Raw genomic sequence first — 20541 nt, forward strand, 5'->3', positions numbered from 1 at the left:
CTTAAAAGGATAGCTTCATTTTTCTTTTGTCTACCAGCTCACAACGCCAACGTGGAGCGAGTATTTTCGCTCATTAAGTCTCAGTGGAGCGCTGAACGAAATAAACTTTTACCTGAAACTATAGCAGATATTTTAAAAACCAAATATAATTTTGACATGACATGTCAACAATTTTATGATTACCTTTTAAAAGGAGACAAAAATGTCCTTAAAAACATAGGCAGTTCACTTAAATATAATGTTGAATTAAATAAGTAATTTACAATTATTTTTATATTCTTTGTATGTTATTTTTATTTAGATAGGTTGGCATATCTATTTATCATATATGTTTAATAAAAAAACGTCATAAGACAAAAATTTGACTTTTTTTTGCCTGTCCGGGGTATATAGTAAAATGTCCGGGTTTTTACATTTTGAAATTCTAGTTTCTAAAATTATACGATGGTAACCCTACCGGATGCAACCTAGGTGTGCCTCAGCGGATAAAGAATATCAATCCCAATCTCGAATTTATCATTTCACTTTCACTAAACCTGGTTTGCCTACATGCAACTTCAGTGGGGGTGTAGATTCGGGGCCTTTCTTTGGTGCGCTAGAACGCTGGGACGCATTCTATTCTACGTCGGCGCACCGGTGGAAAATTCCTCTTGCAAAGAAACTTTTACTGCACCGAAAAACGGAAAACGAATGAAAGATTGAACACACGGACAAATACAGGATTCGTTTTTATATTACTCAGTCTTCTGCGTGACGTCAATGATGCGCTTAAAATTATCTGCAAACAGGACTTCAATGTGCTCCGAAAATATGTGCTTTACAGACTGAGAGGATGACGCTTAAAATATGTTAAAAGTTAGCAACAGATGCAGAATCTGTGCAGTGATATTGACCGTGGACGAACTGAACCAGACTGTAACAACAGGTCATTATGTCCGGTTCTCTGGGTTTATTAAAATATCCAAACTCACCAAAGATTGTTATATGATTAGAATTTTTGTTACATGTACCATTAGCAATGCCAGCTGTTGAGAGACGCTTCTCTGAACTAAAGTTAATCAAAAATAATCAGCGAATATGTCCATGTTGAGACTATGAGCGTGCCATACTATGTTTAATTGATAATGACAATTGTATAAAAGGCTTTGCTGTGAAAAAGAAACGGCACAGGTCAGCTCGGCGATGGAAAACTCTGCGAAGAAAACACGCACATAATTATTATGCTATCGTGTACCTACATTCGTATAATACGCGACAGAAGGATAATATAAGGTGCTATTCTGTAGATTAGGTAATTAAAACTCTAAATGCATTTCTCCATCATGTTTACATTACGTATTAGAAACTTACTCTTGCGGAAAGCTTTTTCTTGGTTTATGGCTTTGGAATATGGAATGAAATTATAAAGTATCAGTGAAATAGGTCTTTGCTAATTTATAGAGTTGCAACCTTTAGTTCCTTTTTTATTTTTAAACGTTGAAAATACTTAAGGAATTGTAATCTTCCCGATCGGTTTATTAAATAATAGTAATCTTTGTGCATTAAAATGAAACTTTACTAAATTAATATCTTCCCGGTTAATAATTTGCCGGAAATATTCACCCCCAAAACTTTACTTTTACTTGAACCGTAACGAAGAATTAATTTTCTTCTGAAAAAATCAATGGAGCAATTAAAAAAATTACTGTATCAGGTTTTTTTACTTATTTATAATTTGTCAGGTTGGCATCGCCGAGTTTACCATCGGCGAGTTGTCGCTTACCAATAAAAAATGCCAAGGGTACATTTTTAATTAATAAATTTAAAGCTGCTTTGACTTTTATTAATTTGCTTTATTATTAATTAACATAGAGGGGGCGGCGATTTTCCACTCGAAAGCCACTGCAGCTACCACATCAACAACCCAGATGTTTATTTGGTGTGGGGTTGATGGAACCCCCACATAACAGTCGAAGATTGTTAATTGTGATCATTTACTGTGATCATAGACCTCTTCACGTTGTACCGATGGTTTTGGTCAATACGTGGGACCATCATGTAGAAGCGGGGTTTGGATCCGAGTGGTATCGGTTTCTTCAACACAAATCAAAGGGGTTTCTGGCGCAGTGTTGGCCGTCGTATCCAGACGCAGCCGCAATACGCATTACCACCCTGTTTCCCGTTTCACTGATGTAATCACCCGTGTTTCGGTACATTCTTGGGTAGTACTTGTAATTGTTGCTGTAACAATAATAAATACACCACCACAACGGCAGCCGTTAGCACCTCGACTTAAATTTTAACTTGTTGATGGCCACTTATTGATCTGAACCGAAACAAACTGAAAATTTCCAACTTGTGGAAAACTTCACAAATTTCTGGGCCAATACGTGCCACATCATTGACCAACGTGAAGATTAGACTATGCATTGGCTGCTGTAATTACGATTGCTGTTATGACTGATCACTCTGGACTTTAAAAATGCAAGCTTCCGTATACATTACATTCTTACAACAAACACAAAAAGCACCTGCGGAATGTGAAATCTTTGTTTTCATTCCAATAAAGGTTAAAGGCAATATTATTAAATTCACGCAAGCGAGACCGTTAAGGATTATGGTCACAAAACGTCGAAATTATGTAATTTATAGGAAACACGCAATAGGTTTTATCTGTTTACGTAAAAACAATAAATTGGGGGTTTCCTACGCGCTGAATAAACAACTAAAAGATTCGGTGAACATTGCCTTATCAACGTTATTCGGGTTAGCGGAATATTTAAAAATGATTCATCGTATTTAAAATGATGTAGGTACATAAACGTAACCCAACAAAGCTTTTAATTAAACGATAAACCTTTTTGCGCAATTGAACTGAAATGTGTCCATCTTTAATTAGATGAGGAGGGTAACACATTAGGTATCCCTCTAATAAATGAGATTAATATCTGTAATTTTTTGGCGGAATATTTAAATGTAATCCATTACGTAATTCGTTTGTTTGTTTCTTTGTCCGTCATTTTTAATCCGCATCCTTCAAAAAAATGTTGAAATATTTGCAATATCCCCATTACGGAAAGTTATTAACGAAACATTTGGGTTACGAATCAATTACACAATTATGTTGTAAAAAATGGTTGGCGCGAAATTATATTAATATTAAATAATGTACTTATGCGGATGTTCCCTGTTACCGAATTCGGCGAACAAACACAAACAGTACATTAACCTATGTGATTAACCGCGCAGTGGCGACTTTTTAGCTCTCGTAAACAAGTTACGTACGTAGCAAAATCAAAATATTTTCGTATTTATCCCAAAGATGAATCGCAATTTGTAATTGTAAATACCCATGACGCACTACTACTTTGGTAACAATTTTCACAAATCCACAATTTAATCGCGGCGCAATATTGTGCATGGTCATGGTGTAATCATACGGCAATGAAAACAGAGAATTAATAAAAAAACGATGCAAAGATTTATTCCTTACAGAATAGGATACATGTGGGGGTAATACGAAAATATAACAAATATTTTCTTTTACCTACAATTAACAAAGCTGCGTAGAACCAAAGCGTCAAAAAATAAAAACATCGTCAATACAAATGAAAACATTTTATAAGGTTCACGTGGTTTTGTAAAACATACACACTTTAATTTGAAGTATTTTAATGGACGATTTTTCTCATTTAGATATTATTGCATAAACAGATAATCTGCCCATAACAAAAGTAAATATAATTTATTATAAATAATGTAAATTATTAACTCTAAGATAAATAATTACAAAATCACACATTTCCAACTAAAAATAAATAGGTACATTAATAATAATTATAATAATAAGATGAGGTGAAATGATTCGATTTGGTGATGCAATGATGATGCTTACAACGAATACATTGGCGAAAAATGTAAAGTTATAAGCGAAACAATAATACACTTTATAATTAGGTTATATCTGAAATAAGAACAACGATAATGATAGGAATATATCCGCAACAACAAAGTCGATCGATAAAAAAACAGTATTTAATGCGTAAAGTGAAAATGCCTCGAAAGTTGCCCCAAATTGTTAATCAGCATCGTCACCTCCTCACAATAAATACTTAGCACTAAAAATGGAACTTTGACAAGCGGTATTTAATATCCATAAACTAAAATAACACGCTGATATTGGGCGGGTGGCCCTTTGGTAATCACAACAATTAATTTTAGTGTAACAACACCTAGTGTTTTCCGTTCGAATCCTTGCGGATCATTATTGATTTGAGATGCGCGACTTCGGACGATAAACGTACGATTTCTGAATGCAGTCTGTTTTTGGTTTGGGGATCTCGTTCCGCATCCTGTAGGGTGGCTTGAGATTGTTTTTGAAGGCTTTGTAAGGTGGCCGCCGCTTGGGAGGCCGACCATTCGCCCCCTAAGGATATGCCGGAATCGCGCTCGTCACTTGAACCCTCGGCGTCCCACGAGGGGCTGGCTCGAAGGTTTGGTTCTTGTTTAATGTGTTGGAGGGATAGCAAGGCTGTCGCCGCGTCTTTGTCGCCTAGATGCGATTTGTGGCGAAGCTTTAGAGGGAGGCTGTTGTTCACTTCTGTCGTTAAAGCCATCGGTGCACCTTCGTCTCCGGAATTACTGGAGATTTCGTAGGGCGACTGGGGTCTTGATCGAGATCTTGAAAGGTTAAGGGCACTGTTGGAATCACAGATTGGAGTTGGATGGAAGGCGGGGAAGTAGGGATTGTAATCGGGGTGTTCTCTGTAGGGTGATTCGTGGTGGGAGGCGGGGTGGTGCATCATGTTGTGGTGCGGGTGAGGTATAGGCGGTGGGGATGGGGCGAGAACGGGTTGGTGAATCACAGATGTGGGGATGGGGCTGGGACTGGGGTGACCGAACATAGCGGATGGGTTGATTAGTTTTGGACGTTTTGTTAGGGTTAATACTTGTTCACTGGTTGGCATGTTTGCCATTACTTTTTCCACGCAAACGACGTTATCACCGCAGATCCCGAACTCTTCCCTGATGGCATCCAGTTGTGCTTTGAGGATGGCGTTTTCTTTGGTTAGTTCAACAACCCTTTGTTCTAGGACCATATCGTTGAACCTGCGTTTTTCTCTTGAACGTTTTGCGGCTTCGTTGTTTCTTCTGCGCCGATCCCAGTAGCTGTCGTCTTTTTTGCTATCTGGTATGAATTCGCGCTGTTTTCTTTGTGAGAATAATTCTTTGTGTTTCATTTGTTGTGATAAATTATATGCCTGATAGCTGTCTGCATCTGGAGAGGGAGCGGGGCTGGTTAATAACCCCTCGTGTCCGTGACTGGCTGGCATACTGGAATTCACGTGGGGTATTTCACCATTCACTGGAGACCCACTTTGACCTCGGCCCATTAGTTCGGCAACCATTATCCTTTGATTTAGAACATCTGAAACAATTAAGAATTTATTAGTTTCGACCGTAAAAGGACGAACTGGTTTTTGCAAGTGCACTCAAGGACGTCTTTGCTGCAGTTAATTTTTAACATTTTTTCCAAAGGATACCTGTTGAAGCACGCTATTAGAGATGTTTATACTTTAATCGTAATATCCTTGGAGAGGTCATTGCCTAAGCCCCTCTACAATTATGATGATACACGGGCTTAAGCAACCGCCAAGAATTCGAGAACGGATATGAATCACTTAGGGCACATCCACAAGTTCGAGAAAATCGATTACGTAGTGGTAAGACTTAACAACGTGATTGGTTTCACGTGCATCTTTCCACGTTTTCAGCCGCACGTTTTATTGATAGAACAAGTCGTTAGGCGATTTACATAATGTTGTGTAATACACAAAAATTCTTGGAAAGCGCTGACCTATACGTATAGTTAATTTCCAAAAGTATTTTTAGCGTTGGAAAGGAAATTGGGAAAACTACGCAGTATATCAAAATAAAGAGTGGGATTTTTGGAGGTAAAAAGTCGTGTATTACGGTTGCTATCGGATTGAGTTAAATTAGCAACAAACAATGTAATTGCGAACAAAGGTGTTTAATAATAATTTAAAGGACAGAAAAAAGAATTCTAGGAATAAAAGTGGTCACATTAAAATTTCTAATGAGACTAACGCACGTGAGTCATTGTTGTCGGACAACAATTTCTCTTTATTCACGCTTAAGAATTATAATTAAAATAAAATAAATTTCTAATTCGTCTCTAACTATAGAATGACGTAGGACGTCTAGTTGAAAACAAAGCGTTACAAAACTGATCTAAAAATATTCCTCGAAGTTTCGGCCCACTCTCGTTTGTTCTATTTTCCCAATAACATTTCTAATTAACCTGTTCAAATTACGCAATGCGATAAGAAGTTTTCCAATGAATCGCTCCCGTTTACTAAGGACTTTCCCCGGTAAAAATCTGACTCACGCATACAAGGAATCCCACTAACTTGTAGGCGAGTTTTTCGAATCATGAAACGCAAATTTGCAGACGAGCGACCGAGAATCGACAAGGAAAAGTAGGCTAGTGGAACTCTAGTTCATGCAGCAAGAAATCAACTGCACGGTTGCTATTATCTATTTCATCGACAAAATTATGAACGAACCAAATCGAGACCAATACTACAAATATCTCGATTCAGTTGCGATAAGGATAACTGATATTACATCACACTTACAAGGAGCTTAAAACAAAGGACTTTTCTCAATGCAATATCCGAATATGAATAAAACACTCGAGCATGACTTCATGTTATGATTAAATCATATTAGTTAGTCACTAACGGTAAAGTTTGATGGTTCAGGGCAACGCAACAGTTACTAGAAAATAATTAACCACTTTTAAACGATATTGCGTCACTGTGTTACTCAATTTTAATAAATAGTTGCGTTAATCTTAGGAATTCCCTCGCGGAATAACAAAGAGTCGACCCACGTTTTCTATCACAGCCGGTAAACTCACCCTCCTTTTAAAATTCGCGCGAATATAAAAAGAGCGCGTAAATTCATTCAAAAATAAAACTCACCAACTACGTCCTCGGACGTTTGAAAATCTGCTACTCCTTGTCAGTCGCGAAGAAATCTTCCAAGTCTTTATTCAAAACAATTGTCACAGCACAAGATAAATCGTAACTTTTTCGTAGAGCGATTGAAACTTAACTAACGCAATAACGTGCAGCTTTCCTGACTTAACAGTCGCATTTGCTATCTGTGGACGCGTGAGTCGAGTCGCGACGCTCAGAGAGGAGGGGAAAATCACAATGAACGGTGGGGGAGACGAGGACAACACCCTCAATGAGTCACCAATCAGAGATCTGACAGGTCACCTTCTTAGGTTACGTAATGTGCTCGTGTTATGTCGTGTGCCTTCTTTAATATTTAGGACCGCCGTCTTCGCTTGGAATTTAACTATTACATAATATCACGCTGATAGTGTGTTCTACATAATACGCTTTTCTTTGGGAAATTTATAACACGCGCTACGACTAAATGCGACTCAAATAAATAAAAGCCCTAACATGTTTCCATTTTTAATGCCTCAACAGCGTTTTGCTTGTTGGCACTCCAAATTTCTTAGCCTCCCGCAAGCAACGTAAGGCAAACACCCTGTTAATAATAAAATGCAGCACCTTGTCTAGCTTCCAAAAATACTTGGAACCCCAACTTAATACACAAATTCATAACACGTGTAACGAATATTGCGTAATTAATTTCTGATTTTGGATCTGATGGTTCGCAGTTTAGACTTCACAAAGAAATATACAAGTGCAAAATACTTGCCATTCTTACCCTTCGACTAAGGGCTATAATTTACTAACCGACTGACTACCGCTGATTGCTAATTTGGACAAACTCCCAAAATTGTAAGCTAAACCAGCATCTGAACATCAAGAACAGAAAATTCAGTTCGATTTGAAAAGAAAGTTGAATAAATGACCAGTTTGCACACGAATGAGTCTTACGAAGCTAACAATGCTCAAAGGAGCGCATTTTTAATCGGGCAACCTTTACTTTTCTATAATGTACTAATGTATTGATATTTGCTCCCGAGAAAATTGTAGGGTCTTTTGATCCCTTGCGCTTTGTACCTGTGCTGATCTGAATTGAAGGATCGGTAACCCAAAATTCGTGACGCAAAAGATAAATCAAATCCTATTACAACCAAACAAATTCCTATACAATATAAGTTTTAGCATTTGGGTTTTCTTCTGACGAATCGTTTGGGCTTAAGCATTAGTTAAAAAATTGAGTATTTCAGCTGGAAAAACAGACACCAATTTTAAGGGGCCGGCGAGAGCGGACGGCCCTATTATTTACTGAGCTATTTTGGGGTTTAGATATGTACAAGAGTTGTGCACAGCTTACTTGTTATTTAATACTAGTTTCGAATGAGCGTTTTAGCAGAAACCGCAAAAAAGCTTTAATTCAAACAACAGAAGGAAATAGACTTGAAACGCAATATTCGAAAATCTTTAGAGACTTCGGAAACTTTAATCAAATTCTCGCAAACTTAAGTCATTTCATTGAGCTGAACTCCTTAAAAACTCTGAACCTTCTTCGCAGTTTAAACATGGTCCGGGAAAATCACTCCCGAAAACAGAACATACGGGAGAAAAGGCGAATATTTTAGCACTTCAACAGCACTAAACACTTTGGGTTTAGAGGCATTTCCACGGGACTCCTTGAAAGCTTTCCAACGGCATATCTGCCACTTCGTTACCCAACAATGGGATTCACTTTGTCGTGGTGGTGGGGCTCAGTAGTCACTATTTTCAGTGGTGGGGTGACTGCTTCACTCTATGGCTTTTACCCGAACGCAGCAACCTTAACAGCACTAGAGGCTCACAAAATACCGTAATGTCTCCACCAATAATCCAAGCAACAACACAAATACAACATCTAGAACAAAGAAACACCATAAATACAAGTAACGCAACATGCACTACAAAGACAGATCCACCCAATAAAGTTACTAGCACAGTTAAAAAACGCAATACTCCTTCTTCTCAGAAACAACCCACTCGTATACAACCGAAGCGCAAAAACCTTAACAGCACCACAGGCTCACAAAATACTGTAATATCTCCATCAATAACCCAAGCAACAACACAAATACAACCTCTACAACAAAGAAACACCATAAATACAAGTAACGCAACTTGCACTACAAAGACAGGTCCACCCAATAAAGTTACACGTCCTAGCACAGTTAAAAAACACAAAACTCCTTCTTCACATAAACACACCACGTTATCACAACCCACTCGTATTCAACCCAAACGCAAAGCCAAAGAAACACTTACACAATAAACTCTATTTAATAAAAGTACAGGAATTATTATAATGATATTTTGTTTTGTTTTCTTCTTTCCTGATAGCGTTGACTATTGGGGCCATTAATAGCTATGTTGGTAAGTATGAATTACATACTATCTCTAGATTTCCAATGTGAGTGTGTGAATATTTATTTTATTTTTTATTTTTCTTTAGAACCCTACATAACTTCACCAGACACAGACACTAATCGTTACTTGATTTTAATCCGTGCGATTAGTTAACCAGGCTAGACCTGAGTTCTCACAAGAAACACCGACAATAATAATAATAATAATAATTTATTGTCCAAACAGACTATCTAGTCTAAATACAGGACAAACTTTAATATTGTTCAATAAAAGCCGCACAGTAATATAGAAAAATTAACAAAAATGTAACAAAAATAATAATGATAGATTTATAACTAAAGCGAAAGAAAATTGTTAACAGAGTTATACAATAAACAAAATAAAGTCATAAATCAAAATACAATATCGGTAAATACGAGAAATTGTATTAGTACAATGGCAAAAGCAAAAAAGAAAAAGACAAAAATTATTGGATCATACTTATAAGAAATTTTAAATTAGTGTTAAATATATCAACAGTATCGCATACCGAGTTCTAATTATGACACATTCGATAAATTGGGGAATTTTGTAAGAGATTTGTTCTGCAATAGGGTAATTTAAAAGTTAGGAAATGCCTGGAGGAAGAACGAGGCACAGAGAAATTTACATACCTAATTGTGTAATGTGACACAATCAATTTCATTCCATAATAATTTGTACAAGAACGACACACTTATTCTTTTACGTCTTTTAAGTATATTTAAATCTGTGGTAAAAGATTAAATCTTAAATCTGTGATTGAATCTTTCTAGCAGTAGATTTTGTGGGTAGCCTCTTGTAGGGTAGTATCCATCACAGCGAAATGCTACATATTTTAAAAGACGACGTTGTATACGTTCTAGGCATTCTTCGTGTTTTTTAAATGCTGGATTCCATACTAGTACACCATATTCAAGCTTGCTTCGTACAAATGTAGAAAAAAGTAGTATAAGAGTTGACAAATTTGCAAAATCTGAACCAATGCGTATAATAAAACCTAAGGTTTTAAAAGATTGCCTAACAATTGTATCAATGTGTAAGCTAAATGTTAGCATGTTATCGAACAGAACCCCTAAATCCTTTGTTTGAGTGTCTCTTTTTAAGGGTGTATTTTGAATTTGATAATTGTATCGAACCTGTTTGCGTTACACCAATTATAAACACTTTCTAAATCGCTTTGAAGGCTCTCGCATTCCTTGTGGCTTGTGACCCTAGTGAAAATTTTTAAGTCATCTGCAAACAATAATCTCTGAGATGAAATTACGGAGGGTAAATCGTTAATGAATATTAAAAAGAGAAAGGGACCAAGAGTTGACCCTTGCGGCACTCCAGATGTAGGAATAAATGATTGTGAGTCATGCCCGTTATAGGAAACAAATTGACGTCGGTTAGTTAGATATGACTTCATTAAATGAACAATAGGGCAACTGAAACCATATTCGACAAGCTTGTTTAAAATAATGTTATGATCAATTTTATCGAAGGCTTTGCTGAAATCTGTGTAAATAACATCAACTTGCTGTCTATTATCTAGTGCTTCAGAACAATATTGCACAAAGCAAGTCAAATTTGTAACAGTTGATCTATTGGGAACGAAACCATGCTGGTAACTAGACAACTGCGTGTTAAATTGTTGATAAAGTTTTTTGTATAGTACTGCTTCAAAAACTTTGGAGAAGTTGCATAAAATAGATATGGGGCGATAATTTTCAACAACATAAGCATTTGGTGCGTGAGCTACCCAATTCCAGTAAATCTGGTAAAACGGGTCCCGTATCATTCAAATGCTTCATGGAGTAGAGTATTAACGATAGTATATTCGACGGTAACTCATCAACATCCTTTGTTGCATTCTCCCGTACGTTGGACTCCTGAGGCCTACGTGGTCAACTGCTAATTCCAGGCTTTTCTGGTGAAAGCTCGATTGCCATTTGTCGATACAGAAGTAGAGTTTCGAATAATCGAACTCGTTAAAGGTGATAAGGGAAACTGAGGCTAGTATGGGACCCTAAAAACCGGTCCGGATGGGTAGATGACAAACAATAGTACATATTTCACTTGGTGGCTTTATTGATGTGGAATCTTTCTTGTTAAAAGAGCGTTTGGGGAACTAAAGACGTTATAAATAATGGATTGGTTGGTTCTAGAAGATTTTTATGTAAGTGACGGCTATTTTGTTAAAAAATATTTAACTTTTCGATAAGGTATTGGTTATTAAAGATAAAAAGGTCACACCGACGCCGACCTCTACCTGCTATCGCTTTACTTAACAATGTGCGCGTAGTAGTGGCAAGCGTTTAAAGCGATGCGATGTAGAGTAGGTACCTATGTAGCGTCGCTCCAATGGTAAATGGGGTTTATTCTTTGGAGAGTTTGAACTAATAAATGTAAAGGTGGGTTTCTAATTTTGTTTAATTAAGATGCATGTAAGATACCTAAACTCCAAAAATTTCTTTTACTGAAAACGAAAAACTAAAGCTCAACATACTACTCAATCGGTAATAAAAAGAATTAGTTTGAGATGATGTGTGTTAAACTAACCGATTGTACTTATTTTATTTCTAATTTTAATGTTATTTTCCAGTTGCACGTTCTATACCATGGCTGCTATGCTTACAAAAAACGAACGGAATTTAGTAGCCCAATTTTGGAATATCCTGCAATACATGGTAACCCGAAAAATACCTTCGGATCTGCATATATTGCAGATGCGTGGTAGATTTTATAAGAAGGTCATGACATTTTCTTCAGAGGATTCACCGTGAGATGTAATATAGAACCATCATTACGCTACATCGTAAGTTTTCTTCTAACGAAATTACGTTACTACGTCGCTTTGCATGACCTCTTGTCTTACTGATAGCTCCTAATAACAAATTTGTGACCTATGCTATCTTTGATCAAAATTATAGCAATTTTGTTGTGTAACACTTATAAACATCGTTTTGGTACTTCCGGTTTTGCGTGTAAAACAGATTTCTTTATTATGATAACAGAGCTTTCAAACTTGCCTTGGCTAATAGTGATAGTTTTAAATTAGGCAAACGACTATGTTTTCTTCAGTTCAAGCGCCAAGCCCAGATGCTTTGAGGATGAGCTTATATCGCTGAATAATTAGATCAGAAGTTTTTATTGGAAATGGTGGCCAATTTCGTGTAATTCGCGAAAACCCATCAGTCTAATTAAAAACATCAATCACACACGCTTTTACCTTTGTTCTGTTACCAGTTAAGCGCAGATAACGAACGACCACACGATACGTTTGATTTTGCATTTACTGATAACAAACACACGTGTTGCTGAATCTAACAATTTCTCCACATGGTAAACAAACGAATTACGATCTAATACAAATAAATTAACGGAATAGTGACTAAACAAACTGCACTGATTACAAGTATATTGCGATCTTATGATCGAAAAAATCAAGCAGTTATCCGGGAAGTGATGGACAATTTTAAAGCAAATATTGAACATGACTTTGGAAAAATTGCACCATGATAAAAGTATACCTTATGTGATTAATTATAAGCACTTCGTAGAACTCCAATTATATAGTTAGATCAATAACAATTAAACTTTAAGTGGAAATTATATTGATGGAAATATGTCCAAAGAATTATTAGAGATCGTATAGGAGGAGTAAGTTATATTTTTGAGTAGCACATTCGTCACTGTCTTCCACATATCTTCTTAATATTTCGAAAAAAAAACGGGACAGCCTGTATAGAGACAATTGACAGTTTTGACAAATTTTATTTTAGTGTGTTGTGCACGTTGTCCGCATTTATAAGGCCACATTACAAAATTGATTTTATAATACGTTTGTATAACATAATTGTGTTTTCAAGGTTTTGGCCATTGAACTACAAAAGCTCAATAACTCCGTCGTATAGATCTCAACGCGACACATTGTGATGATTGCAAAATCAATTTTATATAATAAACGATTATTTAGGTTCATATGGAAAAGTTTATAAGTTCATTGTCCATTATCGATATATTATAAATAATATTTTGCAAAATATTATTGTGGATAAACCTTGGTAACAACAGGTGATTAGAATAGAAACTTCTAGTCAACGTTGGATGGACATGAGAAGTTAAATCTGAACGTTTTGAGCTTTTTACTCAAACGCCAGCTCAAAAGTTTATTTAGGAAGGTTAACGACACATTTTCCGCCGACTTGAACAACACGCTCAAACTACGTGGTGGATATTTTATTTTATTATTTAAATCTCGCTACACTTATCGCAAATTTCCAGCTTTAATGAGAGTGGAAAAACCTGAACATTATTAACATTTAGTTATTATGATAGTGTTAAAGTATCTCTCATTCTTTCTATTTCAGTGTATAAGATAAAGACGGTCTTTTGTCACTAACAAATAAATAACGTAATCTTTTTATTAAACTCACTGAGAGTTACGTATTATTTAAACAGATAACAGCGTGATTATGTAGTTACAATGACCGCGAAATATAATTAAAAAAACGTTCAAACAAACACATTAATAACTTCGATATGTACAGGATGTTCGAAAATTTTGGATAATTTTTAAGCTAGTTGTCGTAATATGCGCTGCGGATATTATAATTAAGTAACTTCCACCACGTGAATGATGAAACCGAGCAATGGTATTCCATAAACACTTACATACGTAATTGATTTACTTCAGCAAATATGACGACGCGTGTATACATGTTTCATAATTACTTCCACGATAGGTACACGTCTACCAAGTCTACACCTACGTCGTGGAGATGTCCTCTAAATGTAATACGTTATCACGTTATTAAAACTCAACTTTTTCACAGATATTACCAAAATAGATGAACCAATATGTGACGTTTTGATTGTATTGATAATTTCGATCATAAAAAGTGTAGGACACAACAATTTGTTTTGGATCTCGCAGAAAAAATAGGAGCCGGAGGTTTCTGCTTTTGGCTGGAAATTTTTTAAAAGAGAGCATAGACGACGCACCGATAAACGAACAAAGCGACCACGATAGCATATTTTTCAGTTTGAAAGTACGCCAAATTATAAAACTTATAGGCCAATTTTGGCGCATTTCTGTCTAATTTAAACAAAATTCGCCAAAATTTCCAAATATCCTTCGAATGTCCAAAGGTCCAACTGGAAATAGCAATTTCATTGACGAAATGGAATAATCAGTTCTTCGAAGTGAACTATTATGACTAGTAGGTACCTTTTAGGGCACTTTCTATCGAAGTAGGGTCCGTGTTTGTGCCTACGTAAGTTTACCACTTTCATATTTGGTAAAGATGGGTCAAATTCTATCTGAATATTAGGATTTTGGACTAACATAGAAAGCCATCATCAGGATTTCTTCAATTACAACTCCGATTGCGAGTAATTTCGGTATGGTGATTGGCGTAGTTTCGACAGATACCCCCTCGGATCAAATAAAATTTTAATACAGATACTTTTAATAAAAATAAAATTAGTGTAATAGGTAAATAATCGGTTTTGCGCATGCGCTGGCGAACTTCATTTTCATTGTTTATTATCATACATGCGAAATTTCAGCTACACATTTTTTCTACTAAAACTAAAAATGACGTTTTGTTTAATATTGCCAAGATAACATGTACAGTTAAAAAAGCTTTTTAACATTTAGATAACAACCTTTTATCAACCGCGCCTTATTTCTTGACCTGTGATCATTTCGAGTAAATGAACTTTTTCACGAACCACGATATGGAGATGTAGACCTTTTCATTGGGAACTATTATGATTGTTATGTGTTTTGTTGTTGTGGTTTTTCAAAAACAAAATTATATTATGTAGGTATCCTTTGCGTCGATAATCAGATAATTCAGGAAAAATAAAATCTGCCCCGTTCCGCCCCATTCAGGACAATTTGACAGGCCTAGTGACAGGCACTAACGTGCTGAATTTTCTTCAAATTTTTCCTTTTTTTGATAATGCTTGTTTATTTTTGAGCTAATGCTAGGTACTAAACGTGTGGACATTTAGTCTCCTCACTGTATTCCTTACTTACATATAACAATTGGTCTATTTCCAACAAAATAAAAGATCAAAGAATTTAAACTAGCCAGTAGAAAGTTAAAAAGACGCGAACAGTCACGGTTTTCGAGATTAGGAACCATCCAACCCCTTTTGCTTTACGCATGGTATATGATTTTTTACTCATTGGTTTCAGCGCATTTAATTCGAGACTTTTCTTCACTTCCCAATCGGTGTCATTTTAACTTCATTAATGGGAAGTTGTGTTTATTTTCGCGAATAATTGTATTACTGACGTATAAATGTTAAGTAACGTTTGTTAATAAAAATGAAATAGAGCCTCTGACGCCACAACTACTGAATTGGTCGTATATAAGGTATGTTGTTAATTTAAATATTTTTTATTTTCAAAGACGCAATTTAGATTAGTGATTATATTCGTTTGCGTCATTTGTGGATAAAAAACAGTTGCATCACTAAAATGGACGGTGAAAGGGTTTTCCTCCCCTGCTTTTGTTTTAATTTTGTAAAACTGACAAAAAACCATTACGAAAAGGAGCAAATTAAATTTTTTCACAATGCATGTGTAACCGGGTGTAGCTAATGAAATCGATCATAAATAAATGTAATTACTGAACGTTAATGACTAAGTGTAATAACGTTATATTGTACTTGAATATAAATGTAATAAACATTTCGAAGGTTTTCGACATATAAGAAATAAGCAGGTCAGAACGTATTAGCAACAAATAAAGGTCAGACAACTAAGTAGGCCTATAAAGACGAAGGTCGAGATACAGGAAATGGTAAAGTAAGTGAATTATGTTTTTCATGTAATTAAAGGATTCGATAATGATCTAATGTAAACGATTTGTAAAAGAAATTTTTCTCCGCCATACTGAATAATCTTATCGGTTGGATACCTACTCGAGTAAAGGAAGTAGCAATTATTACGTGCATATGGGTATGGCACATATCAGTTTTTCACTATCTCTCGACAAAAATAAAGGGAAAATGGGGCTAGGGTACATTGTGATGGAATTCATATTCATTACTTATCTGGATTTGTATAGTTCTACGGACAAAAATAAATAGAAGGCAGACAAGTAGTTATTGCATAATAAGGAATAGGTTATAAAATACGTGATTCGTTTAACCAAAAATTTCTAACAGCCTTATGTATAGTAAAAGGTTGACTTGATAGTATTATGACAAGGTCGGTTAAGCGACCTCTTAGCTTACCCGTTTCCAGGTTTGTTTTGTACCCACACCTTTCCCATTTCGATTCGTTGCATTTATCGTGAAAAATATGCAATGGCGCACATGTACTTTTAGCAATAGTTGATAAAACGCGGTAGTTACTAAATAGAACAATTTTATCATATGGATTATCTTAAAAAAACTCGATTAAACGCTTCATATTATTGTTGTTCTTGTTTAATCACTATTACACAAAGTTCAATTAATGTACTTAGCGTTACATTTCAAACGCCGGGATTAAGTAACCTTTATCTTCGTTTTGACATATTTCTCAGAATCGAAACGATGCGAACAATGCAAGACTTCTTCCACTCCCAGTTTCAAAATCTATTGAGTACTCTCTTCGCTAAAGGTCAAAGCCATGAAAAACTGAAATGAAGGTCTAGATCCTTTAAACTAGACCGTTCACATATTCACGGTTAAACGGAAGTACGAATTCTTGGTACAACAGTCACCTTTATCCTAGCCTAGCACCCTGCTTGAGAAGTTAGTTGGCTAATACTAGATGTTATGCCCCTTCAAGTTATCGTGTCATCATTTTTAAAATAATTTAAATGCGTAATTTGTTTATTTAAATCAAGGATATATTTGGTGCTACACGAGTGTCCCAAATTTTCATCGAGCCAAAATGTGGGGTTGCGCGTTACTTGAAAATGTGTGGAGAAAATTCTTTTGGAAACTGAAATGTACACGTACGGCTCAATCACGTTACAAATTTAGCGAATTTAAAATTTTTTTAACGCGTTAGATCACGATTTGGCACGTCAAATTTAACGTACGTTGAACTATATGAGTTGCACACAAAGCCAAATTTATTGGCGATGTGATCCAACCATTTAAAACGTCCCATTACAGTATTGTTAATAAATGCAAATAAGTGAAAAATGAATGACAGAACAGTTCTAAAAGTAGCGGACCATTAACTAAGTAATATAAAAAAAGTGTTTGACCTCGATTTTGGTAAATCAAAAACAGACAATTTGCCAATAATCGAAGCATTGCAAGTTCACCCATTCAACAGGAAGGTCAGTGGGAAATCGTAACGATCGTGACGACATTTATCAATTTCTAACATAACCAGGTTACATCTTTAGATATCGACAAAAGTAAATAATCTTATTATGTATAGATATAGCTTACACCATATTTGTCTTTTCGTTACGAAACCGTATGAAACGGTGGTAAAAAGGCATCTTACGACGCCCCGAGATTATTTTAAAAATAAAATTCGCGTGCAATGTGCAAAGACCGCTTTGTCATTAACCCCAATACCCTTCTCCTCTCGTCTTCCTCAAGGCCCAAGATGCACTTTTCCCCGAAAATTGCGTTGCAGTTTTAAAAATAACATTAGTTTGCAGCCAGTTACCATTGGCGTATGTAACACATACATTTAAAAATTTATTTTTAATCTAAAAAATGCACCGCGAAATTGGGGTCGATGATACTTGAAAAATTCTGATTTGAAAACAATGGAGGAGAACTTTCCATGGCCAAATTTAAGTTCCCATTTTTCGTGTGGTGGGCGCTCTTTTAATGAAATAAGGGAGGATTTACTTACTGGGTGCCGTTGAGAAAATAACTCCATTGTCGGGATGCATGGTAAGCATTGGTACAAATGTCAAAAACGGGAACTTTATCGAAAGTGAAGTTCAGATGAAAGGGTTGCACGTTCACGACACTGCACTTCATGCACATCACTACACACGTCTTCTCTCACCAAGAGTTCGTATTACTTTGCTTCATGTGCATGCAAGCTCCCACTCGATGGGATGTAAAAGTATGCGATAGTGACCTAGTTGCAACCTGGTCCGCGAAGTAGTGGCAAACCGATGAAAGCGGAGAAAGGGACACTAAAACGAAATGCGGCCATTACAAGTAACATATAGTTACGTGAGATTACCACTACATAATATGTTTGTGTCCTCGATTTGGACCTGACTTTCGGATTGAGCTATATTCTCAAATAAAAATGAAATCGCAATGTTAGAAAATAAGGTTATAGGAGAGAGTAATATCTGATTTTTAGTTTGGACCACACGATTACGTTCCGTTTTAAAACGGAAACGCACATTATCCTCATTTATGCACCAATTATTTTCAGCTCGATGTCAATTCTGTTTTGCTAACGATCTTTTATCATAATTTTACGTAACGATTCCTCTTTAATTAAAACTGATGTAATAGATAATAAAAATTTTTCACCCGTTAAAAATTGTGCAAGAAAAGTTCTAAAACCCATCAAGGAAATACTACAACTTGTCGTTCAACTTCACCTTGAATTTCTTTCCAACTTATTTCCGTTGATCTTGACAGTGCTTTGCACTAAAAGTTGATATCCTTAAACATTTTCGTTTACCTTTTTAGTGAATACGTTACAATGACACTTACCCGACCAAACTGGTTAAATTCTGATGAAATCTTAAATAATCATAAAGCGCAACTGATTTTTAAGCGTGCTTGAGTGCGATTCTAGGAATCAGGAAAAGCTCTCCATTTCTATTCCTGAGTCCTACCTCACACTCGAAAAAATGACGTTGCCCGTTCGAAGATTTCGAAGAGTAGTTTTTTTTGTTACAGTTTAACTTGAAATGAAATTAAGCAAATAGGTATAGATAGCAAACGAGCTCCTGGGCTATGAATTTTACGTAATTCGATTCATAATTAAGGGAGGGCCTTTCTTATTTTTTACCTACATTGCACAAACTCCGATCTACACATTTGATTTCATCGTAATCAGTCCATTGGTTTTCGAAATATCGTGCTACCGGACCAACATTGCAGAATTATGAACTCGCTGGAAGCTCAAGCAATTTCGTGAAGGAATACTGATGGCAAGACTGGACCGTTTACGTTATATTTCACGAAACGCAGAAAAACATATATTTTGCTTTGTTTCTATATTTAACATATAATTTGTGCAAGTCAACCTAAAGTAACGGTAAATTACACCTCGCCTTTTCAGCACATATTATGACCACAAGTTATATACTTACTATAGTAACTTCGACAAGAGGGTAAATATCACGACAGAGGCGTTCTAGTTATATTTCTTTCAACTCTAATTTTAATCATTGGAATGGAAAGAAATAAGGACAGAACTCCTCTGTGGTGATATTCACCCTCTTGTTGGAGTTAAAAAAGTTACATTTTCCTATGCTTTGTAGCAGGTCCTTACGTACACTACATGCTAAGTTCAAACATTTCGTAGTATTTATTGGCGCTTTTGTACATAATCTTTGACAACGGTGCCGTCTTATGTATATGGGCATACAGTTAATACTGAAGTCTGAAAATCAATTAGAAATGTCCCTTACGCGGCCACTGGTTACTTATTTTAGACCTTCAAAAAGCGACATACTACCACTTTCACTGTAACAGACTACAACAATAAAGGTTACTTCTCTGTTACTTTTTAAAAGTACTGAATGAGCGTCGCCAGTATGTTCCTCCACTTGCTCATGTCTTGTTGAGAAGTCTTTCTAGTATTCATTGCGAACTTTTCGTAACCAGTTGTTTGAATTGCAGCAACGTCATACGCCGAGTAATAAATTTTATTTGGTATTTTACGCGAATACGATCGTGTGTTCTCTGACGGACTGATTTAAATGCCGAATCTACTTACTCCTTATACCCCATATCAATAATCCGTTTCAGAATATTCGAAAAATCACTGTTAACGAGAGCACATGAAGAAATACCCAAAGTATTAAAGCACATTTTGAAAAATTTAAAATACCTCATTGTACCTTACCATTTTTCGAAAGTTCGGTACTGCCATTCGATCACTTACTGTCTATAGAATCCAAACATGTAAAAATATACATGGTTGGTTAAGGAAAATACTATATTTAGAGTTCTCAATTCTGACCAGGTACGTAGATGAGGGTGGGCCCACCTTGAT

The 20541-nt window shown here is 35.9% G+C and overlaps 1 protein-coding gene across 3 annotated transcripts; it reads right to left on the reverse strand.

Annotated features, from left to right (window-relative positions):
- Positions 1 to 3634: 3634 nt before the first annotated feature.
- On the reverse strand, positions 3635 to 18343 carry LOC116165273. Of its 3 annotated transcripts, none has more exons than XM_031479564.1 (2): positions 18199 to 18343; positions 3635 to 5407 (listed from the first exon to the last, which is right to left on the reverse strand). In XM_031479564.1, the coding sequence occupies exons 1-2, from the start codon at positions 18245 to 18247 to the stop codon at positions 4212 to 4214; spliced, it is 1245 nt and encodes a 414-aa protein (XP_031335424.1). In that variant the 5' UTR covers positions 18248 to 18343; the 3' UTR covers positions 3635 to 4211. The 3 variants fall into 3 exon arrangements, with proteins under 3 accessions (XP_031335424.1, XP_031335425.1, XP_031335426.1); XM_031479565.1 differs by lacking the exon at positions 18199 to 18343 and adding an exon at positions 6987 to 7171; XM_031479566.1 differs by lacking the exon at positions 18199 to 18343 and adding an exon at positions 5523 to 6100.
- Positions 18344 to 20541: the final 2198 nt, after the last annotated feature.

The sequence above is a fragment of the Photinus pyralis genome, unplaced genomic scaffold, assembly GCF_008802855.1.
Source record: "Photinus pyralis isolate 1611_PpyrPB1 unplaced genomic scaffold, Ppyr1.3 Ppyr1.4_LG3a, whole genome shotgun sequence".
Classification (NCBI taxonomy): domain Eukaryota; kingdom Metazoa; phylum Arthropoda; class Insecta; order Coleoptera; family Lampyridae; genus Photinus; species Photinus pyralis.

Excerpts from the sequence above, each read along its gene's own strand:
- LOC116165273 (XM_031479564.1), bottom strand. The coding sequence starts at position 18,247 with ATGCTTACCATGCATCCCGACAATGGAGTTATTTTCTCAACGGCACCC. Across the intron at positions 5,408-18,198 it reads TATTTTCTCAACGGCACCCA|ATGTTCTAAATCAAAGGATA; the intron begins GTAAGTAAATCC and ends TAATTGTTTCAG.